Source organism: Monomorium pharaonis, chromosome 1 (genome assembly GCF_013373865.1).
Source record: "Monomorium pharaonis isolate MP-MQ-018 chromosome 1, ASM1337386v2, whole genome shotgun sequence".
NCBI classification, from domain to species: Eukaryota; Metazoa; Arthropoda; class Insecta; order Hymenoptera; family Formicidae; genus Monomorium; species Monomorium pharaonis.
Window position 1 is genome coordinate 41,028,600 of NC_050467.1, and position 22,360 is coordinate 41,050,959.

Here is a 22,360-nt window from a genome sequence, read left to right on the forward strand (position 1 = left end):
TCCAACATTTTCTCTTCTCTGTTTTTGCACGTCAAATATTTATTTTGTATAGCGTTGTAGCAATGTGTACGTGTGCATTTTCATTTCATGTGCATACCGTTATTCTGGGAGAGAACTCATTAGAATATTAAATAAACTTTTTGCCCCCCCCCCCCTTCTTCCTCTCTTCTGTCTTTCTGAACCATCCACAGAATTACCGCGTGTGCCGCAACGTTAGCAAACAGCTTTGCTTTCTCTTGTTAGGTACGCGGAACGTGCTATACACGAGCTGGTGGTCTTAGCGAGGGATCGCGGCGCTCTGTTCCGCAGCGCGGGTACCAACCGCGCGAGCACCGCGAGGGTCACGATCAGGGTACGGCAGGTGAATCTGTACGCGCCGGAGATCTACGTGCACCAGCTGCCCGACATCGTCGAGAACTCGAACGCCGACATCTACGCGATCGTGCGGGTGATCGACCGTGACGAGGGTGCGCACGGCCAAATCGCGAGCCTTGACATCGTGGGCGGCGATCCGGCCGGGCACTTCAGAGTCCGCCCGGCTGGCGGTTCGCGCTCCGGCGAGTACAACATCGAGGTGCTGCACCTGCTCGATCGCGAGGCCGCGCTGCAGGGTTACAATCTCACCCTGCGCGCGATGGACCGTGGGGTGCCGCAGCGGTACAGCTACAAATTCGTGCCGGTGCATCTGGCCGACGTGAACGACAACGCTCCGGTGTTCAGTCGCGAGATTTACGAGGTCAAGGTGCCGGAAACGGCGCCGATCAACACCCCGGTCATACGGCTCAAGGTTACGGACGCGGACGAAGGGAGGAACGCGTTGGTCTATCTCGAGATAGTCGGCGGCAACGAGGGCGGTGAGTTTCACGTGAACGCCGAGACCGGTATGTTGTACACCGCTGTCAATCTTGACGCCGAGAAGAAGGCATTTTACACGCTGACGGTCTCGGCGATCGATCAGGGTAACGCCGGCACGCGAAAGCAATCCTCGGCGAAAGTGAAGATCAACGTGGTCGACACCAACGACAACGATCCTACCTTCGATCAGTCGGAGATGGAGGTGGTGGTGGACGAGAACGAGCCGGCCGGCACGTCCGTCGTGCGTGTTACCGCGAAGGATCGCGATTCCGGCGAGAACGCCTACATATCCTACAGTATCGACAACCTGCGGAAGGTGCCGTTCGAGATCGATCACTTCTCCGGTATCGTCAGGACCAAGCAGGTGCTCGACTACGAGACCATGAAGCGGGAGTATCTGCTGCACGTCCGGGCCAGCGATTGGGGCCTGCCCTATCGGCGCCAGGCGGAGATGCAATTGCGAGTCAAGTTGCAAGACGTGAACGACAACCGGCCGCAGTTCGAGCGAATCGATTGCACCGGTCACGTGCCGCGATACGTGTCGATCGGCTCCGAGATCATCACCGTGTCCGCGATCGACTTCGACGCCGGGAATATCGTCAGTTACCGCATAGTGTCCGGCAATTCCGACGGCTGCTTCGCTCTCGACTCGGCCAGCGGCGTCCTCTCGGTCGCCTGCGATCTGTCGGACGTCAAGGCGACCGAGAGAATCGTCAACGTTACCGCCACCGACGGCACGCACTTCGCGGACGTCAATCCCGTTCACGTCCATCTTGTGAACGCCAAACGGAATCTGGGCTCGCAGGCGAGGATCCTGACGGACGAGACCGGCGCCTTTGAGTGTCACGACACCGGAGTGGCGCGTAGACTGACGGACGCGATCGCCTCCGCGGAGAAGAACAACATGCCGTCGCGGGACGACGAGTACACCCTGATCCCGAGTCGTTACGGCGAGAACGTGCACGCCCCCGAGTTTATCGACTTTCCCAACGAGATACGGGTCAACGAGTCGCTCAAGCTTGGGACGGTCCTCGTGCGGATACGCGCTCGCGATCGCGACCTCGATTACAACGGCAAGCTCGTCTACGTCATATCCAGCGGTGACCGCGACTCCGTCTTCGGCATCGATCCGGAAACCGGCGACCTGAACACGATCGGTTATTTGGACCGCGAGCGGGAGAGCGAGTATTATCTGAACATAAGCGTGTTCGATCTGGGCAAGCCGCAGAAGTCCGCCTCGAAGATGTTGCCGGTCGTCGTTTTGGATGTCAACGACAACGCGCCCAAGTTCGAAAAGTCACTGGCGAGCTTCAGGATCTCGGAGACCGCGCTGAACGGCACCAACGTGTGGCGCGCGAACGCCACCGACGCCGACCTCGGCGACAACGCGCGCGTCACTTACTCCCTCGTGACGGAGACCAACGACTTCCGCGTGGACCCCGTGACGGGCGTCCTGAGCGTCTTCGGTAAGCTCGACAGGGAGCGGCAAGAGATATACGAGCTGAGAATCCGCGCGCGTGACAACGGCGGCAAGGACAACGACGCTCCGTCCTTGTACTCGGACGCGCTCGTCAGGGTGACCGTCGACGACGTGAACGACAACGCGCCCACCTTCGCGCTGTCGAGCTACAACGTCAAGATCCGCGAGGACGTGCCGGTGTGGACCGTCGTCGCCGTCGTGGACGCCACCGATCCCGACGAGGGCGCGGGCGGCGACGTCGAGTACTTCCTGTCGGACGCGATGGAGAGCGAGGGCTTCTTCATGGTCGACAAGGTGTCGGGTACAGTGAGAACGACTCAGAGCTTGGACTTTGAGGAGCGGCAGGTGCACACGCTGACGATAGTCGCGCGCGATCGCGGCGAGCCGTCCCTGTCTTCCGAGACGATGCTCGTGATCGAGGTGATTGACGTGAACGAGAACCTCCATTCGCCGGTCTTCGACGACTTCGTCGTGTCCGCGAGTGTCTTCGAGAACCAGCCCGTCGGCACCCTCGTCACTACGGTACGGGCGAAGGACGCGGACCCCCCCGGCGGAGATTCCAGGATCGGATACAGTATTCGTGGAGGCGACGGCGTCGGCATTTTCTCCATCGACAACGAAGGTGAGTGATTAAAGTGCAGTCTGTCGTTCTTCGAATTCTTTAGACGTAAAACTAGATCCGATATTAAAATTTTCGCCTGTCGATACTTAATCAGTCTTGCGGCCCTTAATTCTTACATATTAAGTTTACTCTCTAAATTGAAATCGGTATATTATTCGCCGAAAGACAGCGAATAGCTTGATTTGTGTGCTGTACTTGTAACTAATATTAATCAATGATATATTATATCATTATACGCTGCTTTTCAGTCATAGTACCGGATACTTGTCAGTGAGAGTATTTACTTTTAATCGGAATCATTAAGAAACAGTGATCGATCACTGATGATTACAATTATATGTATACAGCACTACGAATCAGTAAGATTTAATTGATTCAGAGTGATTAGAGAGCGAGCCGAAAATCCATTGGATAAATGAGAAACGTGGAAACTGAAGTATTGTATTTTCTATTAAATTATTTGACACGAATGTAAATCCTCACATGTGCGCTTTGACTTGACCTCGGATTTAAATTACAACATATGTTAAATGTTACTTCTCTCGATTGCTGCTCGGCGTCTCCTATTTATCTACTGGGAACGTCGTGATTTATGAATATGTATATACGCGGGGTCTTTTTTCTTTTGCTGGCTCTTTAAAAGTACCTATTAACGTGAAGACATTTATGAACCCCGGCTGGTGTACGCGCGGCCGTTTTGACGAGTAAATTGAAATCGCTGCTACGAGGTCAAATGTGTTTAACTCGTCGCGCGAGGCTCCATTCGTTGGTTACTGAACGGGATATTGGGAAATCTCGGTGAGGCCCAGATACTCGTTTTCGTTCCTTCGCTTACCTTCCTCAAAGGAAGCGCACATCTTACGATATTTGATTGGAAATTCTTGGATTCAATATGAGCGCGGCGATTTACGTGAAGCGTAGACGTAGAAGTTATTGGCGAGGAGTGCCCACAGCCAATATCGATTAAAGTTCAACAGTGTGTTCTGAAAAATCGTAGTCTCTCTATCTTCATTTCAGTTCCATCATTTCAATTCTTTTCCCCTCTTGAACGTGAAGGATTTTTCTGATCGCGTAGTTCAATACGGATTTTCTCGTCGGTTCGTTAGATCACGGTATATATTTAAACGTCTACTTGTTTTTTCAAATTATTTGCTTTAAGGCGACGGAAAAATTAACGGGGTCGACGTGTCTGCCGTTTCCTCCCCTTTCTACTATTATCACTACATGTGTAATTGCTTAAAACTTGTAAGACCAAAACAGCCTTGCCATAAGTACGTGACGTTTTCTCTCGAAAAGAACTCGCGCGGAAACGTTCGCTTATTGTATAATGTACTTATTGTATAATGTGTACGGGAATGCCTGCCTCTTTCTTTTTTCCTTTTCATTTCTTTTCCGGGTACTTCTGTTGGCCCTTCGGGCACAAAAGGGCGCGCAACGTGCCCTTTCTGCATCGGACACGGGCAGCGCCGGACGCGCCGTGGCACCGTTCCAAAGCGAACTTGCAGCGTCGCGGCCCATTAAATTTCGATGCAGCGAGCCTAATTGAATTACGGTGCCGCAGGACCCCCTCCTTTTTTCGAGTGCGCGAGGCGCATTAAATTTCTCCGGCAGTCTCCTTTCACCGCGGAAACGTCTCTCGAGAAATCGCACGTCATTCCGTTTAATGGCTAATTCCTGTGTACCGGTGCCACGTCGGTCACGGCGCGCGGTCATAATGCACCGATGATCGTTTCTTGATGAATGCACCGGGCGGGACGAATGTCTCGGGACGAAATAGGTTTCTTGCTAATTCACGAGACACGCGAAAACGACACTTTGACGCTCGCGTTAGGCAGCGGCATTGAAATCTGTCTTCGCCGTTGACGCAGCTGAGAAAGATTTTTAAGCGCGATTACTCTTGAAGTTTATTTAATGGACAAGAACACGATTTTATTCACGGTAGTTTTTCACGTGTTTCTCTCGCGCTGGTAATTCGATACAATTATTCTTAAGCCAATTGTAAATTACTCCATTCGCACGACGAAACGTATCACGATGCGAGGTTAAAAAAAAAAAATACATGGCGCTCGCCGCAGCGCCGTTGCTCTCTCTTCAGTCACGTTCGACGTTGTTTTCAACGTTCGCTGAAATAGAATACGATTGTGTGCACTGTACGTCGAAGTAAATGGTTTTTGCATATGCGTGTGCATCCGCGTATGCGTTTCATAAACTTGACGTACGGATAGATACATTGTTGTTTCTCCTGTGCCAGCCGTCAATAATTAATCTTTACAAAATGTAAAGCCCTTCGCGAGAGAAAGCCATCATTCGTTTTATTCAAGCTTCACATACGTTCGAACTTTTTTGGCGAAATAAAGTTTTAAATCAAATATCTCCTGTTAAATTAAAAAAAAAAAATTTTAATCCAAAGGGCAGACAAAAGTCTTTGTCGTTTCTACTTTTAATCAAGATTCTGCTTTGCGCGTCTATATTTTTGACGCGAAATCTGCTATTAGCAGATGATACGATGAAACACCTCGTGCACGCAGCATGCGCTCCTGTTGTACACTTTTGCCTTCAAGTTATACATATATGTGTATCGCGCTCGGTAGTATATTGATCTCCCGTCGAGCAAAAATAATACATTGTCAGTAGTATGCATATTCAACCGGCGTAAATATTCATAAGTCGCCGGTGTATTGCCGCGGTGTCAGGAGCACGAACGGTAACGGTCGGCGGTGCCGATGGGAGTTGTGGTGCGATGATAATGGCAGTGACGGTGTTGGTGGCGATGCCAGTAATGGTGGCGATAGCTGCGACGGCGCCCGTTTAAGTCGCGAATAATTTCCCGGCGGATACTTAGAATCTATGGCGGGCACGTGATATCGTTCACGCTTAAGTCACTGTATTCCTCGTGCATATGCGCGGGTGAGCCGTCACCTCCCGGGATGATAAGCACGACGCTGTGAATAGTGGAGTTTTCGCTTTTGTTTCGAAAGGAAAAAAATATCGGATGAAAAATAACAAAATATATTCAAAGCAGGAATTATAATTTTTGAATACCGTCGTTATCAAAACAATTATAGATTTTAAATTATATACGAGACGATTGTTAGTTTGAAACAATTTCTGTTTGTGTAAAATATGTCGACTCGAGTAAATTTTATATTAGCTATAGAATTGTCTATTCATTTATATGCAGGGTCTTTAACTTTTCGGTTTATTTTATGAAAATATCTGACTCTCTCTCTTTCTCTCTCTCTCTCTCTCTCTCCGTCGAAACAATGTATTTCCGTCAACATAATTTTCGTCGAAACGACGCGCAGCTTGACGCGCTGTGACTAAACACGATTAAGCTCCCGATCGTTGTAGAAAAGTGCCACACCTAGTTTGCGGAACACCCGACGAGCCGGGCGACGCGTTTTCCGGTAAGCGAACTAACGCGTCATTCCGGCCGGCGACTGTCCGCTCTCTGCCGCTGGCCGCGGGCGTTCGCAACGGCGGGCGTTAGTCCATTAATAAAGCTTTATACATCAACGAGCGTGGCCCGAAAGCTCGCCCGAGTTTGATCGTGCGCGAAACGAAGGAAAGTTCGCGACGCGACGGATCCGCGCGGCTTAAAGCGGATGGATTGGAATCCGCGGAAATGGCTCATCTTTCCCACTCGTACTTTCTCCCTCTTTCTCTCTCTCTCTCTCTTTACATAATCCTGGGTAAAGTCGTCTCGTCTCTTGCATCCCTTTTCGTTTGATAAAACCAGCACATCCTTAAGTCCTGAAAATTCGAGGAATTTGCGGTAGAGAGCGGGACGCATACCGCCATTCGCGCGATAAACGCGAGAAACGTGTGTCTCCTTGCAACATTGTTGCTTCGTTATGGAATTGCCCCGTGTTAACATTCCGCGTTAACTTGTGCTAACTCGGCGTTCAATTGGAAAGGTTAAAGAGATGTTAATTCGCCCATTGCTGACTGGGCACCTCCCTCTTACGAATTGCGAGAAAACTCCTCTCTTCGAGTGTATTGCCGTACATTGAATTAACAGACTGTTTCCCCCGGTCGAACGTCATTATCGACGACCGTGCAACGCCGGAATGAGACGTAATCGGTTTTACTGTAAATACGTATCGAGCAATTGTAACGGTTACGGAGCTTCGCTTCCAGCGGCACTTGACGATGTCCGCGCGGACGGCAATTTCCGGAAGATGTTTAACGACGGACATTTATTTCGCTTGAATCGGCATATCAGCAAATAGTATCGTAAATTATACGCGCGTATAGCGCGCGCGCGCGGTCGTAAAGCCATCCCGAATTGCTACGGCCGACAAACCATTGTGCTTCTGTTCGTCTCATAAAACCGTTTCGCGATATTCATCCGTACGGAGTGCCTTTTGTATTATCAAGCGGCTCTGCCTTTCCGAAATATACGAAGGCCAGCCCCGCCGCATCTCCGTATTTCCCGCAGTTTCTCTCTTCTTTAATGCAAGAACGCAACCTAAATAATTACGTCGCTGCGGTGCTAAAGTAAACTTCGACGACAACATCCGTACTTCCCTCTTTTCACGTACTTCTTCTGAAAAACAACCTCCATCGGCGTACTACCGGGAGCTCAGCGGAGCCGTTAAGCTATTGGAAGTCTGGTATTGTTAGAGCTTACCTCTCGCCAAAGATTCTATTTGCGAAATACGTAAAATTCTGTGCGCCTCGCGCGCGTGCACGTTTCGTGCTTTACGTAGCTCGCGTTATCTCGTTGATTGAAAAATTGCCGGTGTGCTAAATTAATTCCAATGTTTGCTGCCTCCCACCTGCTTGTTAGGCTTTATGTGGTTTACCCCGGCTGATGTGGGTGGATAATAGTTGTGCGCGCCTCTGCTTAAATATTATGCCAGAATTAATAAGGGTGTGTCACGCTCTAACGAACCGGCGAAAAGCGAGCGAGCGCGACCGGGGTGGGGACGCAAAGCGGCGGGACGCGGGCACTCTATATACCTAATAATATGTACGCCCATAGAGCAATAAAGCGTTTGCACTCCGTCCGCAGTAATTACGCGGATGTTTGCACAGAAATACTCTTACCGGTTAATAAACCGTGGGTGCAGTGATATTTTTCCCAAATGTGCGCACACGGCCGACGATATTTTTGCGGCGACTCTGGACGTGTTTAAATAGCGGCATAAAGACAATATTCCTACGCCTGCGCTGCCGCGGATTCGTTAAGTACGACGTTTTCTTTTTTTTTCTTTTTTTTTTCTTTTTGCTACGCGCGAAATTTTATTTATTCCATCATTATACGGTCTTCCTGTGGTCGTTGTTCGGAATTTTAATATTTATAAGGTCGAATGAGGAGGTATGTGCGCCGAGCGAGTGTATTTCACCACGGTGTACACAAGCGCGTGCAACGTATACGTGAGTTGTAAAAGAGATTTTTGGTCGAGCCGTTTCAAGGATCGGGAACATTGTCGTGAAGCAAAAACGGAAACACTCGTCGGGGAGGTCGAGAGGCGGGAGGCAATGTGTTCGAGACTTAAAAGCGCGCGCTTTTACTCGAGTCCATAAATTTAATTATTTATAGAGAGCGACGGAACATCTTGTTGCTGTATGGCCAAGGGGAAATCGAGAAGAAGATACTTGGGCCATCGGCGCTCGACTCGGACGCCCTAAAGCGTGTACGTGGTCGAGCACCGCGCGCGATAATGTCTCGTAACGACCCGCGGATTCATTATATTTACCGGTTCGGTGGTTTCCGCTTTCTTCCCCCCGCTTGCAATGTAACGTTCAAGAGGAGTACAAGTACGTTCGGATTGAAAGATAATCCGTCGTATTTGAAAGTCATGAAAGATTTTTTGCCAATTTCCGCTCCGCGCCGCGGCGCACGGTATTTCATCTGCGACGGGACGTGTCCTCATGTAATTCGAATAGGATTAGTACGATTTGAATAAAAACAGCTTTATCTCCGCGTACGACGGAGAGTTCGTCGAGCCCGTATCAAGCGCAAATAACAATCGCCGTCGTCAGACGGGTATGATTGCGAATCGCGATCGAGAAGTTTCGTTTGCGAACTTGTAGACGATGCTTTTAACGAGGATGCGTACGATTCGTAAATCACATAATGCAGGCGACAAGATTCCAGCACGGTGTATTGTAAATGCAATGTCGTAAAGCACGTTTTCGACGCGTCGCGACGTCACGCCCGTAACGCGCCATTCACACACGTGTTGCGTGTACAAATCCGCGCCGTGAATGCTTAATGTCCCGTCGCGTCGCGTCGAACGGTTACGCATTATTCACGCAGCTTATTTCTCCGCGCCTCTTCGGAGGACACGAAAGATTTTCATTAGTTTTACTATTCGCTGAATGAACCTGGAAGGCAAATGTCTCAGTGATCGAACATGTAGCTGCACACTTACATGGAACTTATTATTAAGATAATAATGCAAGAAATAAAGGGAAATTGTCGTTTCTTATTCGAGGCAATTCTTGGTGCCTAGAAAAAGATTTTAAAGTTCATAGTTTGATGATTTTAAAGTTTTTTTTAAGGAACTTTATGTATTTGTCACAAAATAATATTTCTTGTATTTATTTTATAAGCAGTACATTAAAAATAAGCACTTCAGTTTGTCCACGTACATTTTAGGACGTTTATTTTACTCTTAATTGTTTAAAGAAGCAAAATATTTTCTTTGCTTCATACTTTGAATCTTTCCACTGCAACATGGAAAAAATTGTAACTTAAGAAACAGAAGTTTCTTTGTTGTTAAACACTATATACTTTTATTATGTAGCCTAGAGCGTTAAACGAAATAACGATGTTTCAAACTGATTAACGTTTTCAACCGCGGTGATTAAAATGCAAAGCCTTCTTTGGAGTTTACTTTCCTATTACATGCACAATGTTTCCCTCGTAGATCGCTTTATCGCATCTACTAGCGACTAATGATAAGGAAATTTAATTTCTGACCTGAAGAATACAACGCGTTTGAAACGTGCACATCACGAAATTAATTAATTCAACTTGCCATTGTCTTTATACGTACATTCGTTAACTAAAAGTTTAATTTTCTCGAGAGAACATTCTGATATTGCGCAATCATCTCTCTTCGCGTCCCAGAGTCTGTCGTGAGAGCGGAAATATTCGTCGAGTGTGAAATCGTACTGATCAACTTGACAAATGTCGGGCTTCTTTATCGGCTCTTAAAAATAACTTCACGGACCTCCGCGATGGCAAGACGCAACTGGAATCGATTCGCTTCTTGAATTCGTTTTCATTTAGCGAGAGCGTAATGGTAGCTGAGTGCGTTCTGTTGGAGACGCCACTAACGATCTCGTTGAAAGCACGTCGGCGCAGCATAAAAAACCAGGGGAAAAATAGAAAAAGAAGGAGAGAGAGAGAGAGAGAGAGAGGAGAGACACTCGTCTCGGAGAATAAAAGCCATGCGAATGGCACAATGCACCGGTAATTATGCGCTCGTCGTACACGTAGCGTAAAGTTCGAGACTGTCGCTCCGGAGCAGTGTGTAAGTGGAAAAAGTGACAGTAGCAGTCACATGCAGCTACGAATACGTACGGTTATTACGATATACATTCATTATGACCCTATCTCGTACCTGCCAGATAAGTCAGGGAGTTTGCGCAATCAAACGAGCATGAAATGTCACATTAAATAACGAAAGCGGGCTCTAACGACGGCAAGATATCGCGACTCGCGAATAAATGTACGTTGTTCCGTGACGTTATCAGATATTCTTTCGGATATTACTTTACGATTGACGTGTTAACGATTATCTCCGTGCGTATTCGTTTCGAAGCGGATTTGCAGTTATATTTTTCCATCTATACATCACACAGCGGAAACAACTCCTCGCGCGAGAAGAGTTGGAAAGAATTTTTTCGCGGAGATTTTCTAACAAGTTTTGGATAGAATAAAGTTTTACCCACTTTAGGGAAGGTGGTGGTGATCGGCGTGGATTTTTGATCGATTAAATACTGCATGGAAGGCAAACCGCTTGCAAACAAGGAAGTTAGACGAGATGTCTGAGAGAGAGATGCGGGGAAAAAAGGAATATTACGCGCGCGCGCGCGAAGACTCAATAGTGAAGACGGATAGAGAATACAGAGACGCATGGGAAAGGAAAGAAGGAATGAAGGAAGAAAGTTTAGAATGGATCGTCTCTAGAGACTTGCACACTGCAATACGTATGTGCCCGTTTCCTATGCGATGTCACTTCCGACGCCTACGTCGTCCTTTCAAAACCGGCGCACTGTTCTACGTTGTTCTCTTTTATAAAAAAAAAAACTTTATCTATTATACTTTGCGCGGAAATCTCAATATTAGCTGTACCTCTATGTGTGATGTATGATAGTGATCATACAGCCCTTTGAGAATCAGAAAGCATAAGATGCCGACTGACATTAAGCAGAAGGTACGATTCGAGACTTGGTCGCTTTATTCGTTTAGAGAACCCATTTACGCTTACAGCCGCGTCAGTCTTGTATAAATCAATTTGTGCTACAAACAAACTAATAAATGGGGAAAAAAGAAACTTCAGGTACCAGCAAGGTACGGAAACTAGAAATTTGTTCGAGTACCGCGGCAACCGCGATTTCGCTGGAAATCGCATTGAGCCAAAGCAGCACGACTGTCGCGGAAATGTTTCAACGAGTTTCTCCCTTGGCGGACCCGAGAAGTCGCCCATTCCGTCGTATCGCAATCCTCTCCCCCCCCTCTCTCTTTTTTTCCTCTCTTTCTCCCCCAAGCTCGTCTTCACTCCGCAAGCTCGCTCTCGGTAGCTATCATTTTTTTTCACCGGATACTACCGCGGCCAACTTTTTCAGCGGTCTGCACGGAAACTCTTTCCAGCGAGCCGGGATTCTCTGAAGAAATTCCCTCGGCTTCCGAGACGTTTCTAATGTTCTTGACTCCGTCGAGCGTGAATTAAATATGGGAATATCGAACGCGTTCGGCGAGCGCACCGTTCAGATTTCGTGGGTAGCTCGTACACGTGGATTTTCTGCAAGGATCATCGGCGTTGCCCGTGTTACCACACACACGCGATCCCGGGAAACGCACGGTACGATCGAGAACAGTTACACCGCCGCCGGATACGGCCCTCCGGCTCGATCCTGCGCCCCTTCATTGCTTATCACTTCGGCTCGATATCCGCCGAACTGTGGAAAAATCTTTCTGTCCGATTCGGGACCATCAATTTTCACTTTGCGTGGGCCTCCACGTACCGCCGTACGTTCTGATACTGACAGCTCGAATGGATTTATATGAAACAAAGTTTCGCAATTTATATGCGTTTGCGACGTACAAAATCCTTTACGTCGTTATTATCGAGTGTTGAATATTGTATCCGCAATTTCAGAAGTCCGATAAAGCGAGTTTTTTTTTTTTTTTTTTTTTTTTTTTTTTTTTTTTTTTATTTAAATTGGACGTCTTAACTGTTCTATTTTTTTACGAACAAATTATTGCTGAACGAGATAACGTGTGGTCAAAATGTACAATAATCCTTTCGTTATTATTCATACAACTTATTATTATGAGTAAATTATTTTGACATTTGCATTTTTATTTTGCTTATTGCTGACCTTACTTTTTTTTATATTGCTTATCTATGTACTTACAAGGAAAAACGTTCTCTTTGATTTTAACGAAACTCAATAGATTTGTAGAGGCTGAATTTTTGTTTTTTTGATTAATTTCTTAATAAAACATGATGACACAATTTCGTAAATATACAAAATCCGCAGAATTTTGAAAGCTATTCACTAAATTAATTTTTTATAGTTGAAAAATTTGATCAATTATCGAGAATTAAAAAAGTATCTACGTTGAACATTTTTAGCCATTCTACAAAGCCACCAGCTATTTGAAATATCTCCGCTATTTCAAGTAATAAAAATAAAGATACAAAAGTTATGAGATTTCGAGAAAGATAATATAATAGCCGTAGTTTTTTTTATAGATGGAAACGCAGAAAGCTAGCATTTCTCCTGTTTTAACAAAAGGTACGTTCTGCGGTTGTGTATCCTATATAATGGAGATGTTTGCCATTATATCAAGCTTTTGATAAATAGTGAGTATATACAATTATGGCGTTTGACATCGGATAAGATAAAACCGCAAATTTATTGTAACGGTTGATATCTTTTTTTTTTATCGAAAAAGTAAGCTCTCGGAGCAGCTGTGCCACTCGAGAAAGAGAGAGAGGGAGAGAGAGAGAGAGAGAGATATGTTGTATCGAATTTCCTGTCGCGGGGCCAATTATCTTTAAAAAACAATTCTCATTGCCAGTGTCTATCTGCGCAATTCTATTGCCGATGGCGGTGGTTCTTTTGTTGCGGCGCTGGCTTACGGAGTCGATTTACCGATGGTTTTACCGCAATTCTTTTTCGACATCTCGGACAAGCCGGCTCTCAATTTAACCACTCACGTCGGTTAAACGATGGTATTCGTAAAGTTGTTCCCGCAAAGACCTTGGCTCTTCGGAGACGATGGTTTCGGGCTGCGAAAATTGTGATACAGAAATTTTGGCATTTCGACCTCCGGGGAAACCTCTCGTGGTATGACAACGCGACTTGCAGGACCAATTATCGATTGCTAAAGCATCTTGAATTTGCGCGTCTGTGTGGGTGTATCCGGTGTTTGAACGGCGTGATACTTCACCTCGGATAAAACGATCCATCGTGGCTGCATGGTTGCACCATCGCCTCCGCGATGCGGATCGCAAAGCGTACAGCAGCGGCGCGTCAGCTTTACGAGCTCTCGCGTTGCTTGCTCAAAGGATGTACTTCTGGCGATTAGCGCGAACGATTAACCTAAATTCACCGTAGGCACACCTGCACACGACGCCGCCACGTGGTTAAGCCAGTTTCCTACGTGGTTAATGATGTACCGGGATCGTATACGTGGAGGTCTCGGGCGCTTCTCTTAAATTTCGTTCGCCAGTTGGAAATGATGATGAATAGTTTGGAGAATTCAGCCGCTTTCTTCTGTACGTGAAAGCGCGGTTCGCGAGCGAGTTAATTGGCCGACGGCGATCATTCTTAATCGTTGTCAACTTTCGGATTTATATCATCTAATGTCATTCTTTTATGCTTTTAAGTTGGTTATGATTTTTCTATTCGGTTGATAAGGTCGAGTGGGTTTAACATTGAATTTTGTAAGATAGGCTGAATAAGGCCGAATTATGCTCACTTAATTTGTTTTATTTTTTTTATATTAATCCATTTATTATAATCAATTTCTAAGTAATAATCTCTATTTAATATAGTTTTTAAATATTCCAAGTACTTTATATTTGATTTGGAAAATTTTGAAAGTCTTGAGACAAAGAAATACTTTATATTCAATTTTTTTGAGTTGTCTGGAAATTACACAAACCGTTTAAATACGATAATTTGAATGACGATACTAAAATTCTCTTCTGGCCGGTGTTACCGTGCTAGTTTTACTATGCTTCTCGCCAACTTTCTATATTTCATCTACATGCCATGATGAGGCTTCAGAAGAGGAGCACGTACGTTTCGCATAATGTATGCTTTTCAAAAAAGTGCTCATATTCCCAGATTTTCTCTGACGTATAGCTCCTGAAATACCTGCTGCAGAATTTTAATTAAATTTTATTATTTCTCATAATATTATACAATCGTAATGTAACAAATTAATAATATACACGTACAATAATTAATATAACAGTTATTAAATTATTGATTAATAAATAATGTGCAATTGGTTAAGCTAATATGAAATTAACAAATATCAATGACAAATCGATTTAATGTGCATCGGATGAGCGGAATAAATTAATTTAAATATTGCGATTATTTTAGAATTCTCGATGATTTTACAAAGTCTTTTATAAGAAAGTTCTTTTGCATTTACCGTTATGGAGTATGTATATGTGATTTAAAAATGCCTGCATCACCTAAGGGTCCCAAGCGCAAGTGCAAGCACCTAGACGACATTCATGATAAAATCACGTAGCGAATGGAGGCGTGTTGGCTTACAATGGATGGAAAAATGCATGATGTATGCCGGCGATCAGCGTGGTGATGGATGGCGGTTTGTGGCGAGACCACGCGCAAGAAGCTCTCTTTGACGGAACTTCCGTTTTACCAAACCACGTCGGCGACATCTTGCTGGTATTACCTATCGCGAACAAAGTCGTTAAAAATGAACAATTTTTGCTCTTCTCCGATGGACGCGTCGAGTGAATAAAACGACCGAAATCCATTACTGTGTTAAAAAAAAATATATATATATAATAAAAATATATTTCTGCATCAATGAAAAATGTACACTTTTTCTGGAGGATTATAACACAGTATCGTATAATAGTTTTATTTCTGAAAGCTGCTTTTTTTATTATTAAAATAAAAGTAAAATATCAAACAAAACTACATGGATTAAATACCGTTGCATTTGGGAAATCTCTCTAGTGATAAAATAACATCGATTAGAGAGAGGAAATGATTGTAATTGAAAATACTTTTGGTACAAATTTTGATGCGATTAAGCGAAACTGATAAAGAAACAAGCGATAAACTTGTTTCAATTACAACTTTGAAAAGCGTGGTCATTTTAAACGATGTTGATCGGCGTGTCGATTAGAATTGCAATGATTAGCGGATATTGATCGAGAGGCTCGGCCATAACGGCGTTTCCGTGGCGCCGAGGCGAGGCCGTAGATCGGCTACGTGGTAAAACGGTAACTTCGAGAAGGAGGCGATAATGCGATGATGCATGCATGCCGGGCCCCGTGGCCCTACCTACGGCGACGTGCCTAACGCCTAAAATATGGCGTAGGTAAACGCGAATCCGGTCCGGCCCACATCCGCGCCTCGCGGAAGTCGCTGCTTCCAGCCGCAGACGGCGGCGTGAAAGAGCCTAGACGGTCAAGGAGGAAGAGGAGGAAGCGGGAATGGAAGCTGTGTGGGTACCCGGATCCGATTCGGGCGCATGTGATTCTCGGAACCGATCGGGAAACCGGTTTTGGGACGATGTGTCTCGCGCCGCGTATGCAGGTCGGATCATCGATAATGGATCGAAGAGCCGTTCGCCGGCGTTGCGTCCCTCTCGTCCCTCTCGCCTTAGTTCACCCTCCCTTCCTTTTTGCACCGGCGATCGACGAAGGGATTCGCAATAATCCGCAGACGCGGGGAGATTCGATCCCCTCGTCAGGTCGAATCGTCGTTTCAATGACTCACCCATGGTCTTTCCGTAACTGGCCGCGACGGTAAAATGCGGATCATCATTACGTGATTATCAGGGATGGGCAAAGTAATGCGAACCTCTAGGAAGTGCACTTGTTAATAATTTATTTTTAATACTGATTCTATTCTTGAAATGAAGTCATTTAATACTCGAATAGTCACTATTATTCGTATTTGTTCATCCCATGTACATTAATAGCTGTGTGTACTAAAGCTACAATACATAAAGGAAATAATGCAGACATTAGATTAATTAAAAAACAAGTGGTAACAAGCTGTAAACAAGAATCGATTAATAGGAATAACGATAGCGCCACTTCGGTACAAACGTAACCGACGGAAAATCCCTAAAATCGCATCCGATAAGATCACGAGAGCGGATTTCTCTTGCATTGCTCGGCGAAGCTCAAACGTCGCTTTTTCTTCGTACCCGCCGGGCGGGGGGGGGGGGGGGAGTTGCATTACGTCGAACCGCTGAACAAGTGGAGGAAACACGCGTATCGGTGAACGTACGACGGGTGCTCATTCGCGCAGAATATCCGACGTGTAATTTACCACTAGTTCAAGGTAGTTAAGTTCCACTTTGAAGAACGGTGGGCCGCGAAATTGACCATAAAGACCGGGTTTATCTGTAAACTTCCTCGCCGGTGCTGAAACCGGCTTCGCGGGGGCATTACAAATATCTTCCCGGTGTAATGATTATTTTTAATTAACTATCGCGCCCGAATGGATCGCGCCGCGCGCGATTCCGATATCGCGGGAATATAATTAAACCGCGGAATTAAACGGGGTGCTTTACGGGAGATGCGCGTAGATACGAACCGCACGCACGATCGTGCCCTATCGTAAAAGCGATGGGAACGGCTGCTTATTTTGTGTGTGCGCGTGTGCGTGTGTGTGTGCGCGCGATCTTATATTTACGTGGAGCGATGTCGCTGTTTTAGCGTCAGCCTTCATACGAGTTTAATGCGAGCCGTCACGCGCGTCGTTAATATACGTTTCGTCCACGTCGCGTCCCGACGTTACGTTTGTCGTTGGTTTTTTTTTGGTTGGAAAAATCAGAAAGAATGGAAAAAAAACACCGGGGGGGGGGGGGAAATCGTCACCAGCCGACGCGTCGAAACGCAATGGCGAAGTCGCCCTTGCATTTGAAATTATATGACGGGGCGTGAGCCGCAATGCGGTTGCACGTGACAAATCTACCGTCGCGATACGTGCGAGTTCTTCTACAGCTGTTGCATCTAAACCAGCTTTACGACGTGAAATAAATTTAGGCCGTCGTGTGATTCGCGTGTCGCGCACCAAGATACCTACCTTTTTTTCCTCTCCCCCTTTCTCCGTCTCGTGGCTAAAGATACCGAGGTTATCTTTGCGCAACGAAGCCCCGGCGATTTTACGACTTTTTCACAACCGCGTCCCCGCGTTTCGATTTTTGTGTAATCAAGCCGTACCCACGTACGTGCGCGCGATCATTCTTGCACAATTCTTCTCTCGTGACTTGTATGCGACATTAACGAATGTATATCAAGCGAGACAATGGGGAACCGAGCGGAAGAATTAATTATCGTTACGAGGGGAAGGATTTCGTCCGAAAATGATAACGGAGACAACGAAAATACGCAATTGCTGAAATGAGCGCGGGCGCGGTGACTATTATATTCGCTAACCTCCCCTCCCTCCTCCCATTGCCACATGAACGCGTGAGAAAAGTCCGCGGTGTTCAAAAGTCCCGGGAGGTGATATATCATCTGCGGATGATAGCCCGTGGCCCGTGTGCCATGAAAGCCATTCGTTTCAATGCGTGCATTCATGCCGCGCCTAAAAGCTTCGCGCGTATTTCGTTCAGCTTCCTTTTTGCCCTCCTCCCTCCCCTACGTACGTACGTGATGCACCTGTACTATTACGTCGGCCGATCATCAGTGTGTCCCTCCGGAATTCCCTACGATCAGTCCGAGCAGTCATTTCGTACCTTCGACGCGACACTTCGTCACGTAATTTACGGGTTTGCGTTGCGATTCGATTGCACGCTACGCATACAACACGAATTCACCTCACGTTTCTCACGTAAATTGAAAAATTCCACCGTGATTTAAACAGCAATCGAGCCTATTTAGCCAGCGACACGAATGAAAACTATCGCGGCTCCAAATTAGTCGATCGAATTTAACGTGGAAAAAGTGTAACGGAGAGATTGCGTGCAATAAATTACAAACAAAGACGAGTGACGTTGAACTATTAATGCACTTCGCAGTATTGCGTAAGTTGAAAACGGCGATGTCGATTGTTCGTTTGATTTTCGCACTGCGAAGCGAGATGTGTATCCGCTCGTCGACGATATGAACGAGTTAATCGCGGTCGTGCCGTTTTCCGCCCGCCAAATCACTACTGAAAATCGGAATATCGTCATGTAATCCAAAGCAGATGGGCCGCGAAAGCCAGTGCGCGAAATAAAACGTGATGGAAAACGCGATAAAATGCAACAGATGTGGGATTTTGTTGTCGTTTTGAGCGATCGCTTTTTATCCTACATTCGTTATTAATAACAATGGAAATATTATGTTATATTCAAAATATATTGGAGAGATATTCTGTTTAATATGTAATCCGTTTTATCTTTTTCGAAAACTAGAGGGAAGCCCCGCGCTAAATTCATGCATTACTTTCACGTAGTAATCTCCGGATTTACGCGATATATTTTCACGCGGATTTGAGTGCACGCGGAAACGATCAATTATTTTGAATGCAAGAATCTGCGAACAGCTGCATTTGTTTAGAGCCGCGTAAAAAAATGTATACGCGGACTTACGCTGCTCTCTTTCCCTTTCTGCCGATCGATATTTGCGATCGTGCGAACGCGATTGTATCTGTAACTCGTACCCCTGCTCGCTCGTCGAGACGTTAGATGAGATCGTTTAGATTTGCCCTTCGGCAAATTGTGGGGTCTATCGGCGAAATTATCTCGCGCGCGCGCCTCTCGTGATCGGTGACGACTGTATAATAAAGCCTCCGGGTGCGCGATAACGGCTGGACATTGACGCTCGCCAGCACTCGGCGAAGTAAATTGTCGCTAGAGGAAAGCGCCATCGAGCAAATCAGAAATCTGAATCTATCTCTCGACGTGAGTAATCAGTAATCGGTGCGATCTTTTAGAATGAGTAAATTAATTGTCCTGTTAATCATAATTGCGCGCGAAGAGAAGCAATTTGTAAACAGTCATCACCAATTTTAATCTTTCCATGAAAGCAGTTTTGCTCTGACATTTTGCGAAATATATTTTGATTATTTGAATTTTTCGCAATTTTTGGTCACGTTAATTGGCCCGATATCCGTTTTGTTTTACATTTTGAATTAAAATAACGTTGTCAAATTTTACGTAAAAAAAAAAAGTACAGACCATGGAAAATTTGATAGGAAGACCCCGTGCGCCCCTTTCATCTTTGCCACGCTGTCGCATTGTTATCGAGAAAATAGCACCCCGACGAACGGAAGTAACGCGTCTTTGCTAAGCGGTAACAAGAATCACGTTCGCAGCCGAGAATTTACGGTTGGAAACTCGTGTCTAGCATGGAACGGTGTTTGCGAGCGCGGCTTACAAAGTACTTAACATTTCGGGCTTAGCGCCCGAAAGTCCGAGATTGTCTTCGGGCACCGATCGATCGACGGACGACGAGCAATCGGCGGAATCACCGCCCGGCACCTTCGGGACTTTTCTGTTCGGTCAGGAAGTTTGTCGGGCGTCCGACAGTTCGGACCCTTCATTGGACCGCAAACTATGCAACGTGATTAGCTTAAAGTTCAGCAACTGCGATCGTTCCCACATCGCCTTCGGACCTTGCCTTTTCTCCGTAACAAGTGGCGGTAACACTTTGGTCATTAATTAGCACAGTTCCGTCCCGATATCTTGACTGCTACTGTCGGAAGAAATGCGATCATTATCATTATCATTACTTTTTAGAGGTCTCTTAATTATTTAAAATATAGACAATGCTAATTTAAATTATGAAATGATTTTTCTGAAAAACATATTTTACAGTTATTTACTAGATTTATTAAATATTAAATATATTTGTAAAATTTATTACATTTTGTAACATTGTAACGTTTATTACATAAAATTTTCCATCGTTTACAAGATACAGATTATATCGAGGGAGTACGCGTTTACGTTATTTTTACGATGCCGTGAATTTTACCAAACAACTTCGAAGTTGAATTTATTATATGTATAGTTATGATTTCTCCGATACGTCGCGTGAGCGAAAATGATAATGACTCGTTCGGTACATCTGTTCGTACATCTGCACGGCACTGTTATTCCTTATTGTGTCTACAACGCGAGCAAAGTTTGAATGTTCTCGTCCTTCGGCAAACGCGTCAGCCGTCGAAACAGGAGCACTTAGAACATGTGTGTCAACACATGCGGCGAAGACACAGAGGCTCGCCAAGCCCGATAGCTATTTTGACTATTTGCTCGCCGCATTCCTACGGGGGTGATCCCGATCCTCGTCTGGCTTAAGGGCCAAGGCGTTGCACCGCGTTAGAGCAAGCCGCAGCGGGAGCTAAGGCACTCGTGTACATGTAACGTATTCTCATGCTGTTACCTCACGGAATGTGAGCCTCGAAAATCCATAGAATTCGACGGAATTCCCGGAGCACCATGTGCCACTTCTCAACGCGACGAACTATCGAACGCTCGACCCTAAGTAACAATAGCTTCCAGCATTTTCTAGTAAAATTAAAAAAGATTTTTAGAGACTAGATTGAAAAACCAATTAATGATTGTCATTAGAACAGTATTATGTTATACCTTCTATATCGATAACTTTAATTAGAATTATATTTGTATATATGCACTTCTCTTTTAGAAAGTTTCAAATCGGAGAACTCGTAGAAATACTTGATATTGAGAGATATCCTCGTTTTTTGTTTTTTGTTTTTTTAATGTAATTTTCTCATACGGATAAGGCATCGTCACATCTCCAATTTAATCGCGATGGAAAATGTCAGCACGTAAGTCGTGTCTTTCGGGCGTATAACGAAAATCGTTCCGGAAACAGCTTACCTTTATGATTATTTCTTCATCTCGAGGATTCTCGAGAAAATTTTCAAGTTTGTTGGTGAAGATTGAGTCATTCGCGTAATTACGCCGGCGCTGCGGAAATGCACACTAGCTTGTGTAAACAGGGCAATCATGCCCCTGGCAAATTACCGTGAAGACATCTCTCTCGCGCCCGTTTCCTTATTTGTCTCCCGTTCCATCGTTCTTCTGTCACGGGATTCTCGATTCACGACGCAAAAAAAAGAAGAGAGGAAAGAGAGGTCGCACCATCGACGGGAAAATATTTTCACAGATATAAATTTGTTTTCGTAATTTTTTTTTTTAGAATGAAAGACTAATGCTGACGAGGCCTTTGAACTATGAATTGGATCCCAACCAATTTCAATCCTTTCAAACTCTAACCCCCTCCGGCTCTATCTCCCCTCTCGTCAGAAATCATACTTTTTATGAAAGGGAAAGATCAGTTTGAAGTTTTTTCCCTTCGACAGACATGATTTATTAATCTCCTTCCTACGTCGTGTCCCGAAACTCACATCCGTCTAGTCAACGTTCTCTACATTTCTGAAAATTGTTTCTGATCTGAAAATCATTAAGATATTTTAATTAAATTTAAATGAACTTGTAACTAATAAACGTGCATCGGATGTCACGATAGCTTTAAAGCAAATATGACGTGTTGAACGAGGAGTTTGAACAAATCGAATACACGAGAATTTGCACAAAAGTGTTTATTTATTCTATAACAGCAACACACATACAAAAAATAAAAGTCAAGAATCAGACAAAATAAAATCAAAAAGTCTCAGTTATTTGTGTAAATTTGCCTTTTCACCGGCGTTGTTTCCGCTTTACTTTATTACAGCGAAATGTTTACGCCACGTAAAGCTCACTTACATACTTCTGTTTGGTTGTACTGACTAATAGTTGCCAACAGATCGCACGATCGCCATCATTAATTATTTCGCGCACGACGCAACTGATCTCACAAGGGAATACAAAACCCCAAGTGTCCCCTCTTGGATTTTAATAAGTTTTGGATATGTTAAAATATATAGGCAAAAAGAAGTGACGCGTAAATTTTTTACAAGTGCCGAGTCGTTAAAGAGATATTTCCAAAAAGAAACCTTAAGCTTCTGTAAAGTGTTATTTTCGT

At 45.1% G+C, this 22,360-nt stretch overlaps 1 protein-coding gene across 8 annotated transcripts in view; it reads left to right on the forward strand.

Moving 5' to 3' along the window:
- The window catches only part of LOC105837990 (fat-like cadherin-related tumor suppressor homolog), a 343,441-nt gene that overhangs the window by 106,148 nt on the left and 214,933 nt on the right, over positions 1-22,360 (forward strand). For all 8 annotated transcript variants that reach the window (XM_036283295.1, XM_036283293.1, XM_028191655.2 and 5 more), the window contains one exon: positions 244-2,957. In XM_036283295.1, coding sequence (XP_036139188.1) covers positions 244-2,957 — 2,714 coding nt within the window. The remainder of the gene's footprint in view (positions 1-243; positions 2,958-22,360) is intronic.